The 23,917-nt window shown below is 44.0% G+C and overlaps 1 protein-coding gene across 1 annotated transcript in view; it reads right to left on the bottom strand.

The window, feature by feature from the left end:
• Positions 1-21,820, bottom strand: part of PLPPR5 (phospholipid phosphatase related 5) — a 325,748-nt gene extending 303,928 nt beyond the window's left edge. The window contains exon 1 of the mRNA XM_075320076.1: positions 20,882-21,820. Within this exon, the coding sequence (XP_075176191.1) occupies positions 20,882-21,112 (231 nt within the window). The 5' untranslated portion in view covers positions 21,113-21,820. The remainder of the gene's footprint in view (positions 1-20,881) is intronic.
• Between the last annotated feature and the right edge of the window lie 2,097 nt (positions 21,821-23,917).

The following is a 23,917-nucleotide window of genomic DNA, read 5'->3' as shown; positions in this document are numbered from 1 at the left end:
TAGCCTTGCGCTTGCAATGAAACTACCTATAGCGCCACCTGGTGGAAAACAACGGAGTTAGCATTTTTATCTCGAAAATGGAACGAGGTAGAGAAAAAAAGTGAATTATGAAGTTGCAGGGCATCATCAATTCAATGCAAATCGACACCTTGCATACAGAAATGCTATGATATGAAACCCAAGACCCCCCCAAAACATTGAATGCTGGTCACGCATATGGCGCTCATTTAACTTTGATGCTCAAAGTGGCCACCGTCAGCTGCAATCCACATCTGGACTCTGCACAGCATACTGTATCTTGCTGCACGTTGTGCAATATGGTAGGTGACACGTTTGCACAAGCATCTACTTCGTCGTAGGTCCTGCAATGTTGGTGGAGGGGTCGCATACACCTGCTGTTTGATGTGACCTCACAGAAAGAAGTACAATGGGGTCAGGTCAGGTGAGCGTGCAGGCCACTCCACGCAGCCACAATACCCAATGACTTGTAGGAAGGTCTCCATGAGGTATCGCGTCATGTCCGCAGCCTTGTGAGTTTTACACATTCTAATCATAGCATTTCTGTATGCAAGGTGTCGATTCGTATTGAATTGATGATGCCCTACAACTTTGTAATTCCTTTTTTTCCTCTATATCGTTTCGTTTGAGATAAAAATGCTAAATCTGTTGTTTTCCACCAGGTGGCACTATAGGTGGTTTCATTGCGTAGCGCATGACTATTTTACTATACCTAGACACCACTTCTATGCCTATAGCTGCCGCCGTTCTCAAGTTAATGGCGGTGGACAGGATATGGGTGGACACACTGTATAGAATACACATGGAAGTAGCAATGTGTGCTTGACTTTCATGTTACAAGTATCACTATTAAAGGGTCAGTCCCAAAATAGCAAGTTATCTTCCATCCATTGGATAGGGATTAACATGCTGATCACTGGGGAGATCCGACCACTACGACCCCAGAAATTCCAAGAATTGGGGTCTGTGCAACTCTGTGCAATGGGCATACTCGACTCTTGCTCCATTCATTGTCTATGGGACTGCAGGAAAAAGGTTTTCTCAGTACTCTTGAAACACTCATACCGGCATACTCCACGCTTCTGCTCCCCTCCCCCAGCGAGGATGTTATTTTCCTCACCTTTCTAGGGTACTGCAGCGGTGGTCCTGTCCCCATCCCATGCTGTAGCCTCACAGAGCATCTGTACTCTTGACAGCCTCCAGGATTCTGCCCGTAGGGTGAGCCTGCGGCCACGCCCCTGTCTTAAAGGCCCAGCGTCCTCCTAACTTGGAAGAGCTTCCCAGGTCAGCTGGAAGGCTGCAGGTACTTAAGACAACTCTACCCCTTTAGAGTTGTCTGGGCAATGAGTTAGAGTTAAGGCCGCTTTACACACTACGATTTATCTGACAATATGTCGTCGGGGTCATGGATTTTGTGACGCACATCCGTCATCGTTAGTGACTTCATTGCGTGTGACATCTCCGAGCGACTCCGAACGATAGCAAATAGGGTGAAAATCGTTGATCGTTGAAATGTCGTTCAGTTTCAAAATATTGTTCATCGTTTGGAACACAGCAGACATATTGGTACATTTGACACCCTGCCAACGACGAACAACATCCACACGACCGCCTTGGTCAAACAATATATCGCTGAACGATGTTGCGTCATTTGTGAGATGTGTACGTGTGACCGTTACAAAATGACCTATGAGCGATCTCGGCAAATCGTAACAATGATCTGGGCGTGTCACATCGCTAACGGGATCGCTAGTGATATCGTTGTGTGTAAAGCAGCCTTTAGACTCATTGCTGTAGACAGATTCCCTAGCACTGCGCTGCTGCTGTCTTTTGTGCTAGTTCTGTTGCCTACAACTCTTTGTATTGTAGTGTGCTGCTGCCATATAACCCATCCTGCCACTGCTGCTGCAAGCTGCCATGCCAGCAATGATACCTGCTATCGCAAGCATTCCACAAGCTGCTGCTGCCACATCCTTAGGTAATATTTCACAGAAAAAGTCACTTCTAAAATACCAAATCTTTATTGTACAAAATTTAAAAAAATAAATAAATACATATAGGATATAGGATATAGATATAGGATATACACTAAAGGCCGCTTTAAAAGCTACGACATCGCTAATGCGATCTCGTTGGGGTCACGGAATTTGTGACGCACATCCGGCCGCATTAGCGATGTTGTGTGTGACACCTATGAGCGATTTTGAATCGTCGCAAAAATGTTCAAAATCGCTCGTCGGTGACATGGGGGTCCATTCTCAAATATCGCTGCTGCAGCGTGTACGATGTAGTTCGTCGCTCCTGCGGCAGCATACATCGCTCTATGTGACGCCGCAGGAACGAGGAACCTCACCTTACCTGTGCCCGCCCGCAATGCGGAAGGAAGGAGGTGGGCGGGATTTTATGTCCCGCTCATCTCCGCCCCTATGCTTTGATTGGGCGGTCGCTTAGTGACGTCGCTGTGACGCCGCACGGACCACCCCCTTAGAAAGGAGGCGATTTGCTGGTCACAGCGACGTCGCAGGGCAAGTAAGTAGTGTGACGGGTCCGGGCGATGTTGTGCGCCACGGGCAGCGATTTGCCCATGTCGCACAACCGATGGGGGCGGGTACGCGCGCTAGCGATATCGGTACTGATATTGCAGCATGTAAAGTGGCCTATAGACAATGACTTACAACCAATATAAGAGACTCCAGCTGGTTATACAGTAGAAAGAGCAGTGATATACCCCAAAATAGGGGGTAAATATATCACTACACCAATCAACTTTCAATATAAAGAGATATATGATTGGGGTGGATTTGCTCCAGGTACGGTATGTCTATATTCTAAAGCTTTCCATAAATCCAAGATAGCAAAATTAAGAGCACGTACACATGTACACATCCAGACCAAATGTCTATGAAGTAATAATAATATTTACATGACATTAATTATTAAGATGACACCTGATTAGTCATTTTCACCCGACGCGTTTCTCCTCCTGCACAGGAGGTTCATCAGGGGTGTTTATAATATGTCATAGTATCAATGGTTGAAAAATTCACAGTTAATATGTGAGGGGAAAATAGCAATAAACATATAAATGTATGAGTAACCCAATTATTACATGACAGACCTCATCTCTGAAGACTTTTTGTGTCAGCCGTCTTCTAGACATATAATCCAAGTCTTTATAAGGCGTGATATTCAAAATAGAGATTCTTCAGATTTTAATAAAGGTTCTGACTGATGTCTAGATGGGTGGCGCAGTCAATGGGCAAATTCCAATGTGCAGGAGGAGAAACGCGTCGGGTGAAACTTACTAATCTGGTGTCTGTTGTATATCTTAATATATGTCATGTAAATAATTATTATGACTTCATAGACATTTGGTCTGGATGTGTACATTCTGGGTGCTCTTAATTTTGCTATCTTGGATTTATGGAAAGCTTTAGAATATAGACACACCTGGACCAAATCCACTCCAATCATATATCTCTTTATATTGAAAGTTGATTGGTGTAGTGATATATTTACCCCCTATTTTGGGGTTTATCACTGCTCTTTCTACTGTATAACCAGCTGGAGTCTCTTATATGGGTTGTATGTCATTGTCTATAGGGTGCTTTACACGCTGTGACATTGCTAGTGATTGCTAGCGTTGTCGTGCGCGATAGCACCCACCCCTGTAGTTCGTGCGACATTTAGTGATCGCTGCCGTAGCGAACATTATCGCTATGGCAGCGTCACACGCACATACCTTGTCAGCGACGTCGCTGTGACCGCCGAACAATCCCTCCTTCAAGGGGGAGGTGCGTTCGGCATCATAGCGACGTCACTAAGTTGCCGGCCAATAGAAGCGGAGGGGCGGAGATGAGCGGCCAGAACAAGCCGCCCACCTCCTTCCTTCCACATTGCCGGTGGACGCAGGTAAGGAGATGTTGGTCGTTCCTGCGGTGTCATGCATAGCGATGTGTGATGCCGCAGGAACGACGAACAACATCGTACCTGTGGCAGCAGCGATATTAAGAAAAGGAGCGACGTGTCAACAATCACAGTTTTTGAACGATTTTGCGATCATTGATCGTCGCTCCTTGGTGTCACACGCTGCGATGTCGCTACCGACGCCGGATGTGCGTCACTAATGACGTGACCCCGACGATATATCGGTAGCGATGTCGCAGCGTGTAAAGCACCCTTTAGTGTATGTCCTTAAGTGTCTATATGTATTTTTTTTTTTTAATTTTGCACAATAAAGATTTGATATTTTAGAAGTGACTTTTTCTGTGAAATATTACCTAGTTTGGTTACTTCAAAAATCTTTTTCTGTGAATACTGCCACATCCTTCCATCCACCCTGGATGGATTCTCTGCACCTGTTGCTGCCGTAACCTATAACAGAGACTGTCACTCCAACACCAATCTACCCGAGTGGCACCGGGACCCATACCTGCAGCGCAACACCTCCACCATCAGGAGCTCTGGAGAAGTCCAGGCTCAGGTCAGTAGTCAAGCCCATCTGGATTTTCTGTGTGTTGCGGCCAGTCACTAACATCTCTTGCTCGCCTGGCGAGCATAACAACTCTGTACTCTTCTTTCTCCAGCCATCCCATAGACAATGGACAGAGTGGAGGTCGACCATAAGCACCTTTGCTCCATTTAGAATGAGGCTCTGCAGAGCCCTGTTCTCAGGACCCCAGAACCCCATTTTCAGGATTCCTGAGAGTGTAAAAGATTGGATAGGAGCGACCAGATGTCATTCCCTATCTAATGAATTTTGAGGGGGGGGTGGGGGGGGGAGTGTCTGTTTTCTTTGATGACGAGTTCTACTGTATTTGTTAACTTTTTTAGCTGCTTGGACACTAGGGCTTACATTTCAAGCATACTCCAAAAAGACCCAAATTTTCAACTAAAGAGGGCTTTATACGCAGCAATATCACTAGCGAGCGTACCCGCCCCCGTCGTTTGTGCGTCACGGGCAAATCGCTGCCCGTGGCGCACAGTATCGTTAGGAGCCGTGACACGGACTTACCTGCCTAGCGACGTCACTGTGGCTGGCAAACCTCCTTTCTAAGGGGGCGGTTCGTGCGGCGTCACAGCGGCGTCACTAAGTTGTCACCCAATAGAAGCGGAGGGGCGGAGATGAGCGGCCGTAACATTCCGCCCACCTCCATCCTTCCGCATTGCCGGTGGCCACAGGTAAGCTGTAGTTCGTCGTTCCCGAGTTGTCACACGTAGCGATGTGTGCTGCCTCGGGAACAACGAACAACCTGCGTCCTCAATAATTAACGATTTTTTGAAAATGAACGACGTGTCAACGATCGACGATTTGGTGAGTATTTTCCATCGTTAACGGCTGCTCGTAAGGGTCACACGCACCGACGTCGCTAACGATGCCGGATGTGCGTCACGGAATCCATGACCCCGGCGATATATTGTTAGATACGTCGTTGCGTGTAACGAGGCCTTTAAGCTTATTTTCGGGGTAGGCCTTATTTTCCAGGAAACGGTATTTCATACCAGCGTATACCCAGTGTATAACCATAAACTGGAGGAAAATAAGGAAAGCTTTTTTGTTTCTGCAGATGGTTTGTATATTTGGAATTAGAATGTATTTTTATTTTCCAAAGATAAAAAAAAACTTTGTACAAATGATACATTATGTTTTCTAGTCAATGCTGTCATGACAACGTAAAATAATCCGGACAAGACTTGTCTTCTGCAGCTGTGACTTGTGGGTTTTCTTATCGTGCTGTTAGAGGAGGCAACGCAAGCTGTATTATTTTTATATACTGCATTTATGCTATATGTAAGATAATCAGCATATATTAAATGGAATCTGTCAGATGGTGTTTTGTTTTTTTTTGGAATATAGATTATGCCAGTATTCTCAAAAAGAATCACGGTCAGTATGAGTCTAGCCCCGTTATTGCAGCCATGTATGCACACACATTTATAAAAGCCAGTTGGGAAAGATGCAAATCTAAAAAGTCCGTGGAGCCTCTGTTAGGAGTCTGGACTCAGAAACTAGCCAGATATCCCTCCGGGAAGGACCTAGCCAAGGAGTGGCTCTTTTTAGGACACCACCTTAACCACCATATTAAGTGGCCGTTTTAGTCAATATCCAACTCTTTGACAAGTTTAAAAATATGACAAGGGAAATACCAAGGCCAGGTATCCATCCACAGACAGCTGTTTCGGGGTATTGCCACTCATCAGTGTGGAGTAGGATTCTGGCCAGCTGGGAGCAATGCCTAGTAGCTCCAACAAGACTAAACAATCACTGATCTCAGGGAGACCAGCCAGTGAAAACACTGCCGGCAGCCAACAAGGGCGCTCAACACAGTGAAATCCTAAGTGTATTGCAAATATGCAAATAAATAAAGTCCGTGGAGCTTTTGTTAGGAGTCTCGACACAGAAACTAGCCAGATATTCCTCCGGGAAGGACCTAGCCAAGGAGTGGCTCTTTTTGATGATTGGCAATACCCCGAACAGCTGTCTGTGGATGGATACCTGGCCTTGATATTTCCCTTGTCATATTTTTAAACTTGTCAAAGAGTTGGATATTGACTAAAAGGACCACTTAATATGGTAGTTATGGTGGTCTCCTAAAAAGAGCCACTCCTTGGCTAGGTCCTTCCCGGAGGGATATCTGGCTAGTTTCTGTGTCCAGACTCCTAACAGAGGCTTCACTGACTTTTTTGATTAGCATATTTCCCAGGGGGCACCTAGGATTTCACTGTGTTATACGCCCTTGTTGGCTGCCGGCAGTGTTTTCTCTGGCTGGTCTCCCCGAGATCAGTGGTTGTTTAGTCTAGTTGTGAAAGATGCGACACGGAAGACTAGTCCAAGAGGCCGGTCCCCAGTAGCTTCCACCCATTCTACTCCCCTAGACCAGTGTTCCCCAACTCCAGTCCTCCATACCCACCAACACTGCATGTTTTCAGGATTTCCTTAGCAATGCTCAGGTGTTGGTGTAATCACCTTTAAAAGTGATTAAATTATCACCTGTTCAATACTAAGGAAATCCTGAAAACATGACCTGTTGGTGGGTCTTGAGTAGAGATGAGCGGTTTTGTGGAGGTTCGGTTCACCGTCAGCAAACGAGCTGAGCCTCCACTGGCTCAAGCTTGACCTGAACCCCAGAGCAAGTAACTGATTGGCAGTTTGAGTCTCTGCCTACATACAGCCAGCCATAAGCAGATCACTGCCGGGGACTGCCGAGGGAAGGTGGGCGGGTTTTTTCAACAATTTTTTGTGTTGCACACTACATGTAATCATGCTGATGTTACCCCCAGTGTGATCCGTTCAAACACTGCAAGCAGCTCACATAGGGCTGAGTACCGAGCATACCTGAGCACAGTGATGCTTGTGTGAGTGAAATTTGCACATAAAGCATCCGAACCCTGAACCCGAACCTTGATTTTTAAAGTTGGTGTTCTGTTTGAAAAATGAACTTCAGGTTCGCTCACCTCTAGTCTTAAGGACTGGAGTTGGTCAACACTGCCCTAGACTAACTGTACTGACATGACTCTCCCTATACATATACATTAGGAGAGACCTGAGTCTAAATCAGAGGTCCCCAACCCTTCTGATCTTGAGAGCCACATTCTATTCTGAGAGAGAGTCGAAAGCCACAGCCAGCTTCTGCACCCCCTCACAGTAGTGACACCCAGAGCCCCCATTACTGGTATTACAACAGCTAAAACATTTCCACAAAAATGCCACCGAGACTGTATACCAAAATCTAGGGGTCCCTACCTTACCCCCATTCAGATCTGCTCTTCTACGTAGGGCTACTCACAAAAGTCCCCATCTGGAGATCTGCTCTTCATAGCGGTTTGCTAGACCTAGTGCTAATGCACCAAGTTGGCAGAGAGCTGTGAGCCACACATCATGGGCCACAAGCCACATGTGGTTCCTGAGCCACAGGTTGGGGACACCTGGTCTAAATGATCAGAATGGGTAGAAACCATCAAGGACTTTTTTCTTGGACTAGTCTTCCAAGTCCTTGGTTGGATTTTAAAGGTATGTTTTCTCTAAATGACAAAAGTGTAGCGAAAAACATACTAATCAGTAATAATGGAGCCGGTATCTAAATTCATGCTGCCTGTAGTTCAAGCAGCATGAATCAGCTGTCATGTTTCATTACATCCTATTAAGAAACCTACAGGAAACATGGCAGGGAAAATTATAACCACAACGTACTATTTTGCCAAAAAGCCATAAATCACCAAAATGCCAAAAACACCGTGCATGTAGACTTCCCAATAATTTACTATAGAGTTTATATTAAGTTAGTTAAAAGGATTATGTGTATTGCTTCAGGCAGTACGAAATTTGTTACTGCTTTATTTCTCAGTTTGCCAATGAATGAAGGATTAGGAAAAGATACATTAAAAGAGAAAAGCTCTCGCTGTAAATCTTTCTCTTAGGGTTTGATTGTTTTGATAAATTATTTACAAGAACATTCAATGACTAGGTCAGGAATGAGACAAGGGCCCCCCAGAACTCAACGATGATATCTGGATTCTGGCACAATAAAAAAAACTGCTTTTGTTATTCGATTTTTCATGCTAACAACAAAAAGCTTTGAGGAAAATCTTTAAAGAGCACCACCCACCAGGATTTTCCTATATAAACTAAAGCCAGTGCTATACTGGCGCTATTATGCTGACTCTATATAGATACCATTAGTTGTGAGATCGGATGTATACTTTCAAAAATACAGGCAAGTAAAGTTTGATAAATGCACTGTTATTTGATTGATAGCAGCTACAGAATATCTAATAGATGGGTCGGATTTTGCTAGTTATTCCTCCCCCCATCTTTCCTCCTCCTGTAATAAAAGAGAAAGGGGGGAGGAAGGACAGACAGGCAGACAGTGGCGGGAATAACTAGCAAAATGTGACCAAAAAATTAGATATTCTGTCTGAGGTTGAATGTGGCATTTAACAGGTTACAGCCAAGGACCCGCGGCTGTTAGGGGCACATGCTGGTTGTTTAAATCAGCCAACGTACAGGGAAAGATGAGGCGACGTACAGGGAAAGATGAGGCTTGGCATGCGAGCCTACATCATTAGCAGGGAGACGACTCATAACAGACACTGTGTTTCCCCAAAAATAAGACAGGGTCTTATATAATTTTTGCCTTTAAAAGATGCACTAGGGCTTATGTTCAGGGGATGTTTCATATTTTGTATTGGAGTCAGTGATTGGGTCACTTTTTAATGAAAAATTAATATTCAACCTCTTCCCTGCCCACCCCTCTGTGCTGGCAACAGTGATTCGAACATGTGTTATTTGCAAATTAATATTCATCCACTCCCCCTATCCATATTCCTGCCCACCCCTCAGTGCCAGCGTCAGTAATTAATTCAGACTGCCATATTTCTGCCTGAGGATGCAGCACAATGCTTGACCTGACCGTCGGCTCTCCTGATCCGATCATGTCATAGTGTATTTCTATGCAGCTGTCGCGCTCAGGTGAGGAGAGCCTCCGGCCAGTCCAAGCATTGTGCTGCATCCTCAGGCAGAAATACGGCAGTCTGAACGAACCAATGACAATGACACAGAGGGGTGCGCGGGAATATAAAAGGGAAAAGGGGGTAAATATTCATTCATTTGAAGTTAACACATGTTCCAGTCACTGATACCGACAGAGAGGTAGGCGTGATTATCGACGGGGAAAAGGGGTGAGTATTAATTTACCATTAACACACGTTTCAATCACTGCCTCTAACGCAGAGGGGTGGGCAGGAAAGGGGTCAATATTAATTTTCCATTAACTAGCCGACATGTGACTATAAACGTCCGAACTTACAGCAACACAACGGGGCAACGTACTCCAATAAAAGTTAGATATCCTGAAAGGGCTGCCCAAACCCTATTTCAGGGTACATTTACAGCATGGCATGCAACTAGGGCTTAATTTTGGAGTAGGGCTTATTTTATAAGCATAGTCCAAAAAGGTCAAACAAATCCTACTATGGATTATTTTCGGGGTAAGTCTGATTTTTGGGAAGACACTGTATGTCATGAGTCGTTAAGGGATTAAAGGGAACCTGTGTCACGTGTGTGTCACGTGTGACAGACACTCATGTGGTTTGTGTCCATAGAAGGTAACAGTGTCTGACTGCGTAGAATGCTACCTGTCTTTTCATTGTTCCTGCTGTCAGTATTCATTGGTATTGGTAGCTTTACTGCTGGATTATCTCTCTCCTTTTGGACCCAGCAGGAGCTCGACCTCCACTCAGCTGTTGATTTTCAGTATTCCCTTAGTGTTTAATTACCCCTTCCTTCTTTGGGCTGGTGCTGGTGATATTTTTCAGTTCCTTCAAGCCGAGGTTACAAGCAGGTGGCTTGCTCTCATCTTTGGTATCATTGCTGAAGACTCTGCTGAACTTCTACCTGAATCATCTTATGATAGTTCATGCATTTTCCCCATGTGTCCCCCTTGTGTCTTCTATAGTGTTTAGTGGGGTTGATGAAGAGCTTATCCCATCCGTTCCCTATTTAGGGCCCAGCACTAGGGATACCTAGGGTCAGGTATCTGGCTCGGCGCATATGTGCATCACCTTTCTAGGGTGGTGAGGGACCCCAGGGACCAGCAGTAGGTTTGTCAAGGGTCACGATCTGCCCTTTCCCCTAGACACAGGGTTTCCCATCCCTTTCGCCATGCGCTTGGTATTTCCCTGTACCTAGCGTGACAACCTGTCAACTCAGAAAATGCTATTTACTTGCAGATATAGGGCTGATTTGCAGTAAATAGTATAATAATGCTTCCTATCCCCCTTACTGAAAGTGCAGCTTTCGGATGAAAATTAACTTATTTCTTCCTAGGAGCCGCCGGCTTTCAGTCATGTTGCTTACTAAACTAAAAGTGCAAAAGGTGGTTGCTGTGTGATTGCTATATGTTCACCCTCTTTTCCTCATTCTCATGTATGTGTCACCCAGCAAGTTGAATAACAAATAATATTAATTGGCAAATGCCAACAGCAGTTTTCGTGATGGCTGCTAAAGATATGTAGATCGTAGATGTGACCCACTGATTAATCATGGTGGATTTCTAGGTATTATTTTTATTTTAACACTGATTTTTTTAGAGGGTTAAAAGGGGAAACCACCATGTTGTAAGATGTAGAATTATAAAAAGGCAACGAATGTGAAAAATAAAAAAATTCAAAAAAATTACTTGTGAATTACTCTTTTGTTTCACTAAGGTTTATTTTGCTGCTGCCATCATGTACTACATCCACACGGTCGCTACAATAAATCACTGGTGTCGGCGGCCTCGTGCCGTACATGCTAGCATTACACAAAGACGTGTGCTGCAGAAAGTAAACACAGAACGGTGGGGAACTTCAGACCAAAATGAATAGTAGATTTTTTTTTCTTCTAATGTTCCCGACTGCTTGACCATGTTTTAAGTCCTGGACACATTGTTGTAGGTCGTAACAATGTTGTAATGTTGTAATAGCTAAAGTCTGTGTCGAGTAATAAAGCTTAGGAAAACCTTTATTTACAAATATACAAACTCGTGAATCAAGGGCGAATACAGTACAAACCAAAAGTTTGGACACATCTTCTCATTCAAAGAGTTTTCTTTATTTTCATGACTCTGAAAATTGTAGCTTCGCATTGAAGGCATCAAAACTATGAATTAACACATGTGGAATTAAATACTTAACAAAAAAGAGCGAAATAACTGAAAATATGTCTCATATTCTAGGTTCTTCAAAGTAGCCACCTTTTGCTTTGATTACTACTTTGCACACTCTTGGCATTCTCTTGATGAGCTTCAAGAGGCAGTCACTGGAAATGGTTTTCACTTCACAGGTGTGCCCTGTCAGGTTTATTACGTGGGATTTCTTGCCTTATAAATGGGGTTGGGACCATCAGTTGTGTTGTACAGAAGTCTGGTGGATACACAGCCGATAGTCCTACTGAATAGACTGCTGGGATTTGTATTATGACAAGAAAAAAGCAGCCAAATAAAGAAAAACGAGTGGCCATCATTACTTTAAGAAATGAAAGTCAGTCAGTCCGAAAAATTGGGAGAACTTTGAAAGTATTCCCAAGTGCAGTGGCAAAAACCATCAAACGCTACAAAGAAACTGGCTCACATGAGGACCGCCCCAGGAAAGGAAGACCAAGAGTCACCTCTGCTGCGGAGGATAAGTTTATCCGAGTCACCAGGCTCAGAAATCGCAGGTTAACAGCAGCTCAGATTTGAGACCACACAGAGATCTAGCAGCAGACACATCTCTAGAACAACTGTTAAGAGGAGACTTTGTGCAGCAGGTCTTCATGGTAAAATAGCTGCTAGGAAACCACTGCTAAGGACAGGCAACAAGCAGAAGAGACTTGTTTGTGCTAAAGAACACAAGGAATAGACATTAGACAAGTGGAAATCTGTGCTTTGGTCTGATGAGTCCAAATAAGAGATCTTTGTATCCAACCACTGTGTCTTTGTGCGATGCAGAAAAGGTGAACGGAGGGACTCTACATGCTTGGTTTCCACCGTAAAGCATGGAGGAGGAGGTATGATGGTGTGGGGGTGCTTTGCTGGTGACACTGTTGGGGATTTATTCAAAATTGAAGGCATACTGAACCAGCATGGCTACCACAGCATCTTGCAGTGGCGTGCTATTCCATCAGGTTTGCATTTATTTGGACCATCATTTATTTTTCAACAGGACAATGACCCCAAACACACCTCCAGGGTGTGTAAGGGCTATTTGACTAAGAATGACAGTGATGCGGTGCTACGCCAGATGACCTGGTCTTCACCGTCACTCACCAGACCTGAACCCAATCGAGATGGTTTGGGGTGAGCTGGACCGCAGAATGAAAGGGCCAACAAGTGCTAAGCATCTCTGGGAACTCCTTCAAGACTGTTGGAAGACCATTTCCGGTGACTACCTCTTTAAGCTCATCAAGAGAATGCCAAGAGTGTGCAAAGCAGTGATCAAAGTAAAAGGTGGCTACTTTGAAGAACCTAGAATATAAGACATATTTTCAGTTGTTTCACACTTTTTTGTTAAGTATTTCATTCCACATGTGTTAATTCATAGTTTTGATGCCTTCAATGTGAATCTACAGTTTGCAGAGTCATGAAAATAAAGAAAACTCTTTGAATGAGAAGGTGTGTCCAAACCTTTGGTCTGCCATTTATATCACAGGAACCCAAGAAATAAGTGGCACAGAGGTCCTCTTCTTCATGATAGACACATGCAGGACCCAAAGCAGACAATGATCTCAGTCCGTTTCCAAATGGAATACATTTCCACAGAAACAGCTGAAACGCGCAAAGGGGCGGGGGTTCACGAATTCTCGGATCTCATGGTCCAATCCACTATAGATCAAGGCTGGAGCTCTGGTTTAGTCAGAGGTTCTGTTTATCAGACAGGTAAGAATGCTTCTAGATAAATAGGTGGGAAAATGTATTTATTTTTATAATAAATGGTCATTGTTGTTTCAAGAAACTTTGCATAACGTAACAACTAACTTTATAAGTATTATCAGGGAAATATGCTCTTTTTCTCTTTTATGTCTCCTCTCCCTCCCCCCGAGTGCATCATTTACTCTAAAATGCAGCTAAAACCCTTTTCTCTCAAGATAATATAGACTATCAGCTGAGAGACTGAAGTATATGGAGAGTAAAGGGGGCTTTACATGATGCGACATCGCGAACGATATATTGTCGAGGTCACGGTGTTTGTGACGCACATTCGGCGCTGTTAGCGACATCGCAGCGTGTGACAGCTAGGAGCGACGATCAATGATCGCAAAAACATCAAAAATCGTTGATCGTTGACACGTCGCTCCTTTTCATAATATCGTTGGTGGTGCATGCCGCTGGTTGTTCGTCGTTCCTGCGGCGTCACACACCGCAGGAACGACGAACATCATCCTACCTGCGTCCACCGGAAAGGAGGAAGGAAGGAAGTGGGCTGCATGTTCTGGCCGCTCATCTCCGCCCCTCCTCTGCTATTGGACAGCTGTTTTGTGACGTCGCTGTGACGCCGAACGCACCTCCCCCTTGAAGGAGGGATTGTTCGGCAGCAACAGCGACGTCACTAAACAGGTATGTGCGTGTGATGCTGCCGTAGCAATATTGTTCGCTACGGCTGCGATCACCACATATTGCATGCATGATGGGGGCGGGTGCTATCGCTCGCAACATCGCTAGCAATCGCTAGCGATGTCGCAGCGTGTAAAGCACCCTTAAAGGGGAAAGAGGATAGATAGGATAGTGAGATGAAAGCAGAGACACAAACAAAAATATTGTTCTTTTTTTAGTAAGTGTTTCATCTCACCCCAGAGCTGGATTCATGACTACAATGCTCTGTTCTGAAGAATATATGCTGTTCAGTGGCGTAACTTGAAGCTTGTGGGTCCCAAAGGAAATCTCCACAGGAAGTCCTAGCTATCAGACATCTTTTATGTTAATAGACTTTTAATATAGGCCAAAGGAGCCTTTTGGCCCCCCTAGGCTCCATGGCCCAGGTGCAATTGCAACCCCTGTACCTATTATAGTTAAGCCACTGAAGAGCAGAAATTCCTCAAGTGTGTGAGTCTAAAGGCTGCTTTACATGCAGCGACATCGCTAGCGATGTCGCTCGTGAAAGCCCCCGCCCCTGTTTGTGCGTCGTGGCGAACAATATCACTAGGCCCCGTCACACGGACTTACCTTCCCAGTGACGCTCTGGCCGGCGACCCGCCTCCTTCCTAAGGGGGCGGGTCATGCAGCGTCATAGCGACGTCACACGGCAGGCGGCCAATAGCGGCGGAGGGGCGGAGATGAGCAGGATGTAAACATCCCGCCCACCTCCTTCCTTCCGTAGAGCCGCCGGCGGCAGGTAAGGTAAAGTTCCTCGCTCCTGCGGCGTAACACACAGCGATGTGTGCTGCCGCAGGAACGAGGAACAGCATCGTACCATCGCTGCAGCAAAATTATGGAAAAGTCGGAGCTTGCAACGATGATACGATAACGACGCTTTTGCGCTCGTTTATCGTATCATCTAGAATTTACACACAACGATGTCGAAAGTGACGCCTGATGTACGTCACTTTCGATTTGACCCCACCGACATCGCACGTGCGATGCTGCAACGTGCAAAGCCGCCCTTAGTCATTTAACACTAGAGGTAAACTTATTTATATGTATAAATTCATGTGTGGTCAATACAAAAGAATGGCACATGACTTATTTCTTCCAAAGACAATACTAAGGACCAGGGGGCATTCACTGCGAGTGGAAGAAAGCCAATTCCGACAGCTAAATAGGAAAGGGTTCTTTACAGTTAGAGCAGTCAGACTGTGGAATGCCGACCACAAGAGGTAGTAATGGCAGATGCTATAACAGCTTTTAAATAAGGGCTGGATGATTTCCTCAGTACACAACATTGTTGGATATAAATTACTTAGTGACAAAATGTAGAATTGGTGAAGGAAGGGTGATGGACCTAGGGCTTTTTCAACCTATGTAACTTTAAAGGGAACCTTTTGCCTGATTCCTCCCTTATAAGTTGCTGCCACCACCAGTAGGCTCTTATATACAGCATTCTAGAATACTGAATACTGTATTAGAGCCCAGGCCGCTCTGTATAACGTAAAAAACTCCTTTATTATACTCACCTGCATGGCGGTCCAGTCTGATGGGCCTCGCTGCTCTCGAGTCCGATGCATCCTCCATCTTCCTTCCATCAACGTCTTCTTCTTCTTCCCAGCCCCGTGAGGATGACGTGTCCTACATCATCCACACAGGTCAGGTGCAGTATGATCTCCTCTGCTGAGAGCAGATCAAAGTATTGTAGTGCGCATGCGCGGGCAGTCTTTGATCTTTCCTCGTGCCTGCGCATTGCAGTACTTTGATCTGCCCTCAACAGGACAGAGAGAAGTGTGCGTATGCAGGATTGCAATGCTGGCCTCGGTGGATGACGTAAGATGCGTCATCCACACGTGGATGAGAAGGAGGAGGACGGCAATCACATTAGACAGGAGGTATTCGACAAACGGGCAACGACTCCCATTGGACCAGAAAATCCCCTAGGTGAGTATAATAAAGGTCTACATTTTACAGAGTGGTCTGGGATCTTATATATAGTATTCTAGAACCTGTATATAAAAGCCCACTGGTCGTGGCTACAGCTTATAGGGGACAAATCTGGTGACAGGATCCCTTTAAGCCTTGAAAGAATGTATGAACAAATTCTCTAAATTCTCATAGGACAACTGCGTTGGATGAAAAGAGGTCTTGAAGCCCATAATAACCTGAGTGCATGTTCCATTGTCCTGCGCAGTATAGAATACTAAATTGGTTGACTATAGACTTTACATGGTGACTTTGGCTGCCAAACAGGTTGCACAGACAAATATCACTATGTGCCACTGTTACATGTGCTATATAGGGGAATTACGACCTTTAGTGTACTGTGACTGTGACAAGAAAGTCACAAAAAGTCAGACCAGGGTACCCTTGGGGTTTGCATTGAGACCTCATTCAGCTGTAGTATGCTGCCATGTAATAGCGACACCTACATAGTTACATAGGTTGGAAAAGACCTAGGTCCATCTAGTTCAACCTTCCTCCACTAATTATAAATGTTGTCATTAAATCATTTATAACTGACAATGTTGTGCACTGAGGAAATCATCCAGCCTTATTTTAAAAGCTGTTATAGTGTCTGCCATTACTACCTCTTGTGGTCGGCATTCCACAGTCTGACTGCTCTAACTGTAAAGACCCCTTTCCTATTTAGCTGCCGGAATCGCTTTTCTTCCACTCGCAGTGACTGCCCCCTGGCCCTTAGTATTGTCTTTGGAAGAAATGTCATGTGCCAGTCCTTTATATTGACCACACATGTATTTATACAAATAAATGAGATCTCCTCTGAGATGTCTTTTTTCTAAGCTAAACAAATCCAACTTTTTCAACCTGCCATTATGTGGGAGGCCTTCCATTTCTTTCAATAATCCAGTTGCCGCCTTTGAACTGACTATCTTCTTAATATCCATTTTAAAATGTGAAGCCCAAAACTGGATCCCATATTCCAGATGTGGCTTTACAGCACATAGAGGGGTAACAATACGTTGGGATCACGGGATCTAATCTCACTTTTGATATACCCTAAAATCTTGTTTGCTTTAGCAGCTGCTGCCTGACATTGAGTGCTGCTGCTCAGCTTATTTGTAATGAGAATACCCAATTCCCAAGTTTACTTCCATTTAATGTATATGCAGTTATAGGATTACTCCGTCCTAGGTGCATTACTTTACATTTATCAACATTGAATCTCATTTGCCAAGTATCTGCCCATTCTGACATCTTTTCCAGATCTTTTTGTAATATTGTACTATCAAGGTCAGTTTTTAATATCCTACATAGTTTGGTGTCATCAGCAAAGACTGACAATAAAGAGATTAAAAAGAATTGGTCCTAGCACGGATTTCTGCAGTACCCCACTGCTAACTTTAGCCCAATTGGACTGTGCAAAGTGCGTCCTAGGGACCCTTGGCTGTGTAAAGTGTGTATTAGCCCAAATTATGGTGTAACCCCAGTCTTAGGGGTACTTTGCACACTACGAAATCGCAATTGCGATGTCTGTTGGGTCAAATCGAAAGTGACGCACATCCGGCGTCGCTGTCGATATCGGAGTGTGTAAATTGTTTTTGATACGATTAACGAGCGCAAAAGCGTCCAAATCGTATCATCGGTGTAGTGTCGGTCATTTCCATAATTTCGGAAGGACCGATGTTACGATGTTGTTCCTCGTTCCTGCAGCATCACACATCGCTGTGTGTGAAGTCGCAGGAGCGAGGAACATCTCCTACCTGCGTCCTGCGGCTCACACCGGCTATGCGGAAGGAAGGAGGTGGGCGGGATGTTTATGTCCCGCTCATCTCCGCCCCTCCGCTTCTATTGGCCGCCTGCCGTGTGACGTCGCTGTGACACCGCACGACCCGCCCTCTTAGCAAGGAGGCGGTTCGCCGGCCAGAGCGACGTCGCAGGGCAGGTAAGTCCATGTGAAGCTGCTGTAGCGATAATGTTCGCTACGGCAGCTATAACACAATATCGTATGTGCGACCGGGGCGGGGACTATCGCGCTTGGCATCGCAAGCATCGGCTTGCGATGTCGTAGTGTGCAAAGTACCCCTTAGAAAAGTCACTTGCATATACTCTATATAATTTATTACTCTCTCACATAATTCTGAGACAATTCTGACCCATATTGCAGTTAGTTACAAAAAAAGTGACTCTCTCTCAGTCTCTCTCTGGAGGACCCAGCACATCCATACAAATAAACCATTGATTTGACTAAGAAATGTGTAATGCCTCATTTGTCCTGCGGGGTTGCTGCAGGGCAATAGAACACTAATGGATCCTTGTACAGATTTCTGCTGATAGATATCAAATTACCAGAACAATCGATCTAATCCACAGTGATAATTTCTCACATCTCGAGAACACATTAGAAATAAAAAAAACTATTTTAGTGACACATAGCATGCTAAATAAGAAAATATTGTGCTAAGAAAATAAAAATGTCTTGTATTTTGCGTTTGTATGTATTTCTAACCATCCGCTTTCTATTTTTTTAAATAATAGACAAACATTATACAATATTATAACGACACTTAATGGCATTAAATATTATATTATTGACATATATTCTGAACATTTATGATTTATTTTAACCCCTTCATTACCAGAGGCCTAAGGTACAGTTAGTACAATAAATACAGTATATGGGCAATCTAGACATACGGTGTCCAACCATTATGATCTGCTGCAGTATTCTTCTAGGTTACGTTAGGATTCGAAGCAGTTATGACAAGAAATAATGAATACATCACCTCTCTGCACTCCCCCCCCTTAAATGTAACAGCAATTGTCATAAATGACTTCCAATTACAGTGTCAATACTCCATGTACTGCAGTCAAGAAAAATGTGTAATAATAACCATTTAGCAAGACATAAAGTAAGATGGAAAAAAAGGCAAAAAAAACCAGCACAAAATTATCATATCTTGCTAAAAACAGAACTAAAGAATATCACCGTAAAAAAACCCTGTAGTTTCATGTAAATCAATGCAGTGAAAAGGAGAAATGTAGGAACTGGTGTGGTTCTTCTACATGGCAACCTATGGGTTAAAGTTTAATTTCATTAAGTATAAAAGGAATCTGCATAAGCCCCCTAATCCTATGTTAAGTGGTCAGCAGCTCTTTGACAACACCATTTTGTGAATGAAGAAGCTTGTAGCCATCTAACCTAATTCTACAACTGAGCTGACAGCATATGAAACTACCATTATGTGCTATGGGCGTCCCTTTAAATTCAGGAAGGGTCCTCTATATGTCATTACAGAGAGCAAAATGCAGATTTTGACAAGTGATGTGGCATGGCAGCACTAAATAATTCATAGTATAGATGAGCATTGCTCCTTTTTTTATCCAAAATCATGGTATTGAACCCTAAAGGGAATCTGTCACCAGTTTTTGCCACCTAATCTGAAGGCAGCATAATGTAGGGGCAGAGATCCTGATTCCAGCAATGTGTCCCTTACTGGGCTGCTTAGTGTAATTTTGATAAAATCACTGTTTAATCAACAGGAGATTATCATTACAGGACTACTTGGCATGCTGCCAGGTAGTCCAGCATATTTATGAGCTGTGTATAACTGCTAAATCTGCAGCAGAGAAAACATTGATTCTATCAAAATGACAGCAAACAGCTCAGTAAGTGACACATCGCTGGAATCAGGGTCTCTATTCTGAGATGGGGGAGCAAAAACCTGCTGACAGATTCTACACAGCAGTGAAGTGTAGATCTGCCCTGAACTAAGACACAGCACAGGAGAGCTCACTGAGACTAGAGACACACAGAAAGAGAGAGCAGCAGCGTGGTGACAGATTCTGCACAGCAGTGAACTGCAGATCTGCCCTGAATTGAGACACAGCATAGAAGAGCTCACTGAGCCTGGAGACACACAGAAAGAGAGAGCAGCAACCGGCTGACAGATTTTACACAGCAATGCAGTGCAGATCAGTTCTGCACTAAGACACAGCACAGGAGAGCTCACTGAGACTAGAGACACACAGAAAGAGAGAGCAGCAACCTGCTGACAGATTCTACACAGCAGTGCAGTGCAGATCTGCTCTGCAGTAAGGCTCAGCACAGGAGAGCTCACTGAGACTAGAGACACACAGAAAGAGAGAGCAGCAACCTGCTGACAGATTCTACACAGCAGTGCAGTGCAAATCTGTTCTGCATTAAGGCTCAGCACAGGAGAGCTAACTGAGTCTGGAGACACACAGAAAGAGAGAGCAGCAGCCTGGTGACAGATTCTACACAGCAGTGCAGATCTGCCCTGCACTAAGACACAGCACAGAAGAGCTCACTGAGTCTGGAGACACACAGAAAGAGAGAGCAGCAGCCTGGTGACAGATTCTACACAGCAGTGCAGTGCAAATCTGTTCTGCATTAAGGCTCAGCACAGGAGAGCTCACTGAGTCTGGAGACACACAGAAAGAGAGAGCAGCAGTAAGTCCAGAAAGAGAGAAGGGAGGAGGAATCAGAGAGGAGAGATTGTCAGAAGAGGGAGCTGCAGGCAGTTAAAAGCATTCCACATACATTCAGAAGAAGGAAAAATGCAAATAAAGTCATAAAAAGAACATAATTCAGAACATTGGAATTCTGCAGTCATAATGTAACACAACATGTAATAGCAAGTGTAAATATTTGTGTTCTTTAACCCCTTCCTGAATGAGTTTCTCTGTCATTCTAACCCACATAGCATTGCATATAGGTGCATGGCATGATCAGAGCTTTCCATATAGATAGAACACATACTAAGGAATTAAAAATTGCTTACCACCAGCACAGGTACTCCAGTGACCAGAGAGAAGAGGAGAACTGGAGGGATGTCACTGCTCTCATCAGGTCCTGGATAGGGCTTGGTGTAGGAACTGTCAAAGCAGAAAAACCCCTGGACATTCACAGTGAACGTGTCCGTGTACTCGAAGTAATAAGCCAGCATTACAGTCCCTGCCATAATCACCATCTGGAAATAAAGCATGATCGTCAGGGAGAATTGAAAACTCATTTAAAGAAGCATCCACACATCAAAGGCACAAGGGGAGCTCAGGAGCTGTCCATGCCTCCAGTGCTGATCACATCTCTGTGCAGGAGACACTGACACAAGGAGCGTTGACTTCAGCTTCCTCCTTTTCCTTCAGCTTCCAGCAAACAAGATCATCTACTTAATTAAAATGGTTGTCTGGATCCACTAGGCAGATTTAGATCAGATGCCCACACATACCAGCAGCAAGTTGCATGCGAAGACTGATTCTTCAACCTCAAGCCTGCAATAATGACTATTTCACCCTTTTTCCTGATCACTGATCCATTGTAGCTGCCAAATAGAATTCACATGGTTCCAGCTGCTTCCCAGGTGGTGAAAAATACAAGATAGCTTTTTTTTTCTTCCTTGCCACAGTGATGTGTTTGGAAAAGAAATTCAAGTGGTGAGCCTGCCCCATTGCAAAGCCATCCTCTATTCCCACTATTGAGGCTGGAATTAAAACCAGAAATCCCAGCAGAAAGGTTCAGATCCTCCCACTGTGCAGACACAGAGAAGCCCTTGTCCTGATGTGAAGAACAGAGCTGAATAATACTGAGTTAGGAAGTGATATCAGCTTTCCCTTCCATGGAATACAGTAGATATCCATGCATGGCCGAGAGTAACCACGACATGGCTCGGAAGGCTCCTTTCTATGGCTATTACACGTATAGTGTCAATTATACAGGCATGTGAACTGGAGAAACCTAGCAAATCACACTATGTATTTTTTTTTAATCTCTGCAATGTAACTTCCCCCTCATTGCTTACACTCCTCCCCTCCAAGAAGCAAATGCTTCTCTATAGCCTACAATATGTCATCCTCTTCTGCACTTTTAGAATGGAGAAATAACGATCCTCAAACTCACAGAGCATTGTGATAGGAGGGTCGAACGACATGTAAATGTTTACAGGAAAGAAACCGTATGTATATAAATTCAATTATTTATTAGGAATCCAGTAAAAATATAAATCCACATAACCCAGTGTATACAGTGTGTCTACCTATAACTTTAGACCAAGTACTCTATTCAGTGCTACTTCTCGATTTTTTGGTTTGTTTATGTCTTGTGTATATACAGTGTGGCCACCCATATCCTGTCCACCGGCATTAACTTGAGAACGGCGGCAGCTATAGGCATAGAAGTGGTGTCTAGGTATAGTAAAGTAGCCATGCACTACGCAATGAAACTACCTATAGCACCACCTGGTGGAAAACAACAGAGTTAGCATTTTTATCTCAAAAACGGAACGAGATAGAGAAAAATAGTAAATTGCAAAGTTGTAGGGCATCAATATGAATCAACACCTTGCATAAAGAAATGCTATGATATGAAACCCATGACCCCCCCAAAACATTGAATGCTGGTCACACATATGGTGCGCATTTAACTTTGATGCTCAAAGTGGCCCCCGTGAGCTGCAATGCACATCTGGACTCTTGACAGCATACTGTATCTTGCTGCACGTTGTGCAATATGGTAGGTGACACGTTTGCACAACATCTGTAATATGTCGTCATAGGTCCTGCAATGTTGGTGGAGGGTTGCATACATCTGCTATTTGATGTGACCTCACAGAAAGAAGTCCAATGGGGTCAGGTCAGGAGCGTGGAGGCCACTCCACCAGCCACCATACCCAATGACTTGTAGGAAGGTCTCCATGAGTTATCACTTCACGTCCGCAGCCTTGTGACTTTTACACGTTCTAATCATAGGATTTCTGTATGCAAGGTGTCAATTCGTATTGAATTGATGATGCCCTACAACTTTGTAATTCACTTTTTTTCTCTATCTTGTTCCGTTTTTGAGATAAGAGGAGACTTTGTGCAGCAGGCCATCATGGTAAAATAGCTGCTAGGAAACCACTGCTAAGGACAGGCAACAAGCAGAAAAGACTTGTTTGGGCTAAAGAACACAAGGAATGGACATTAGACCAGTGGAAATCTGTGCTTTAGTCTGATGAGTCCAAATTTGAGATCTTTGGATCCAACCACCGTGTCTTTGTAGAAAAGGTGAACGGATGCACTCTACATGGCTGATTCCCACCGTGAAGCATGGAAGAGGAGGTGTGATGGTGTGGGGGTGCTTTGCTGGTGACACTGTTGGGGATTTATTCAAAATTGAAGGCATACTGAACCAGCATGGCTACCACAGCATCTTGCAGCGTCATGCTATTCCATCCGGTTTGCGTTTAGTTGGACCATCTTTTTTTTTTCAACAGGACAATGACCCCAAACACACCTCCAGGCTGTGTAAGAGCTATTTAACTAAGAAGGAAAGTGATGGGGAGCTACGCTAGATGACCTGGTCTCCACAGTCACCAGATGGTTTGGGTTGAGCTGGACCGCAGAGTGAAGGCAAAAGGGCCAACAAGTGCTAAGCATCTCTGGGAACTCCTTCAAGACTGTTGCAAAACCATTTCCGGTGACTACCTCTTGAAGCTCATCAAGAGAATGCCAAGAGTGTGTAATCAAAGCAAAAGGTGGCTACTTTGAAGAACCAAAAATATAAGACATATCTTCAGTTGTTTCACACTTTAAGTATTTCATTCCATATGTTTTAATTCATAGTTTTGATGCCTTCAATGTGAATCTAAAATTTTTAGAGTGATGAAAATAAAGAAAAACTCTTTGAATGAGAAGGTGTGTCCAAACTTTTGGTCTGTACTGTATATATATATATATATATATATATATATATATATATATATATATATATATAACAATTTGTATTTTATTTTTAAGATTTTAACATCTAACACACAGTTAAAAAAAAGTAGTAATGACAC

This window comes from Anomaloglossus baeobatrachus, chromosome 8, assembly GCF_048569485.1.
Source record: "Anomaloglossus baeobatrachus isolate aAnoBae1 chromosome 8, aAnoBae1.hap1, whole genome shotgun sequence".
Lineage (NCBI taxonomy): Eukaryota > Metazoa > Chordata > Amphibia > Anura > Aromobatidae > Anomaloglossus > Anomaloglossus baeobatrachus.
Note: the sequence above shows the minus strand (reverse complement) of the source record. Positions and strands in the feature narration are given on the sequence as shown.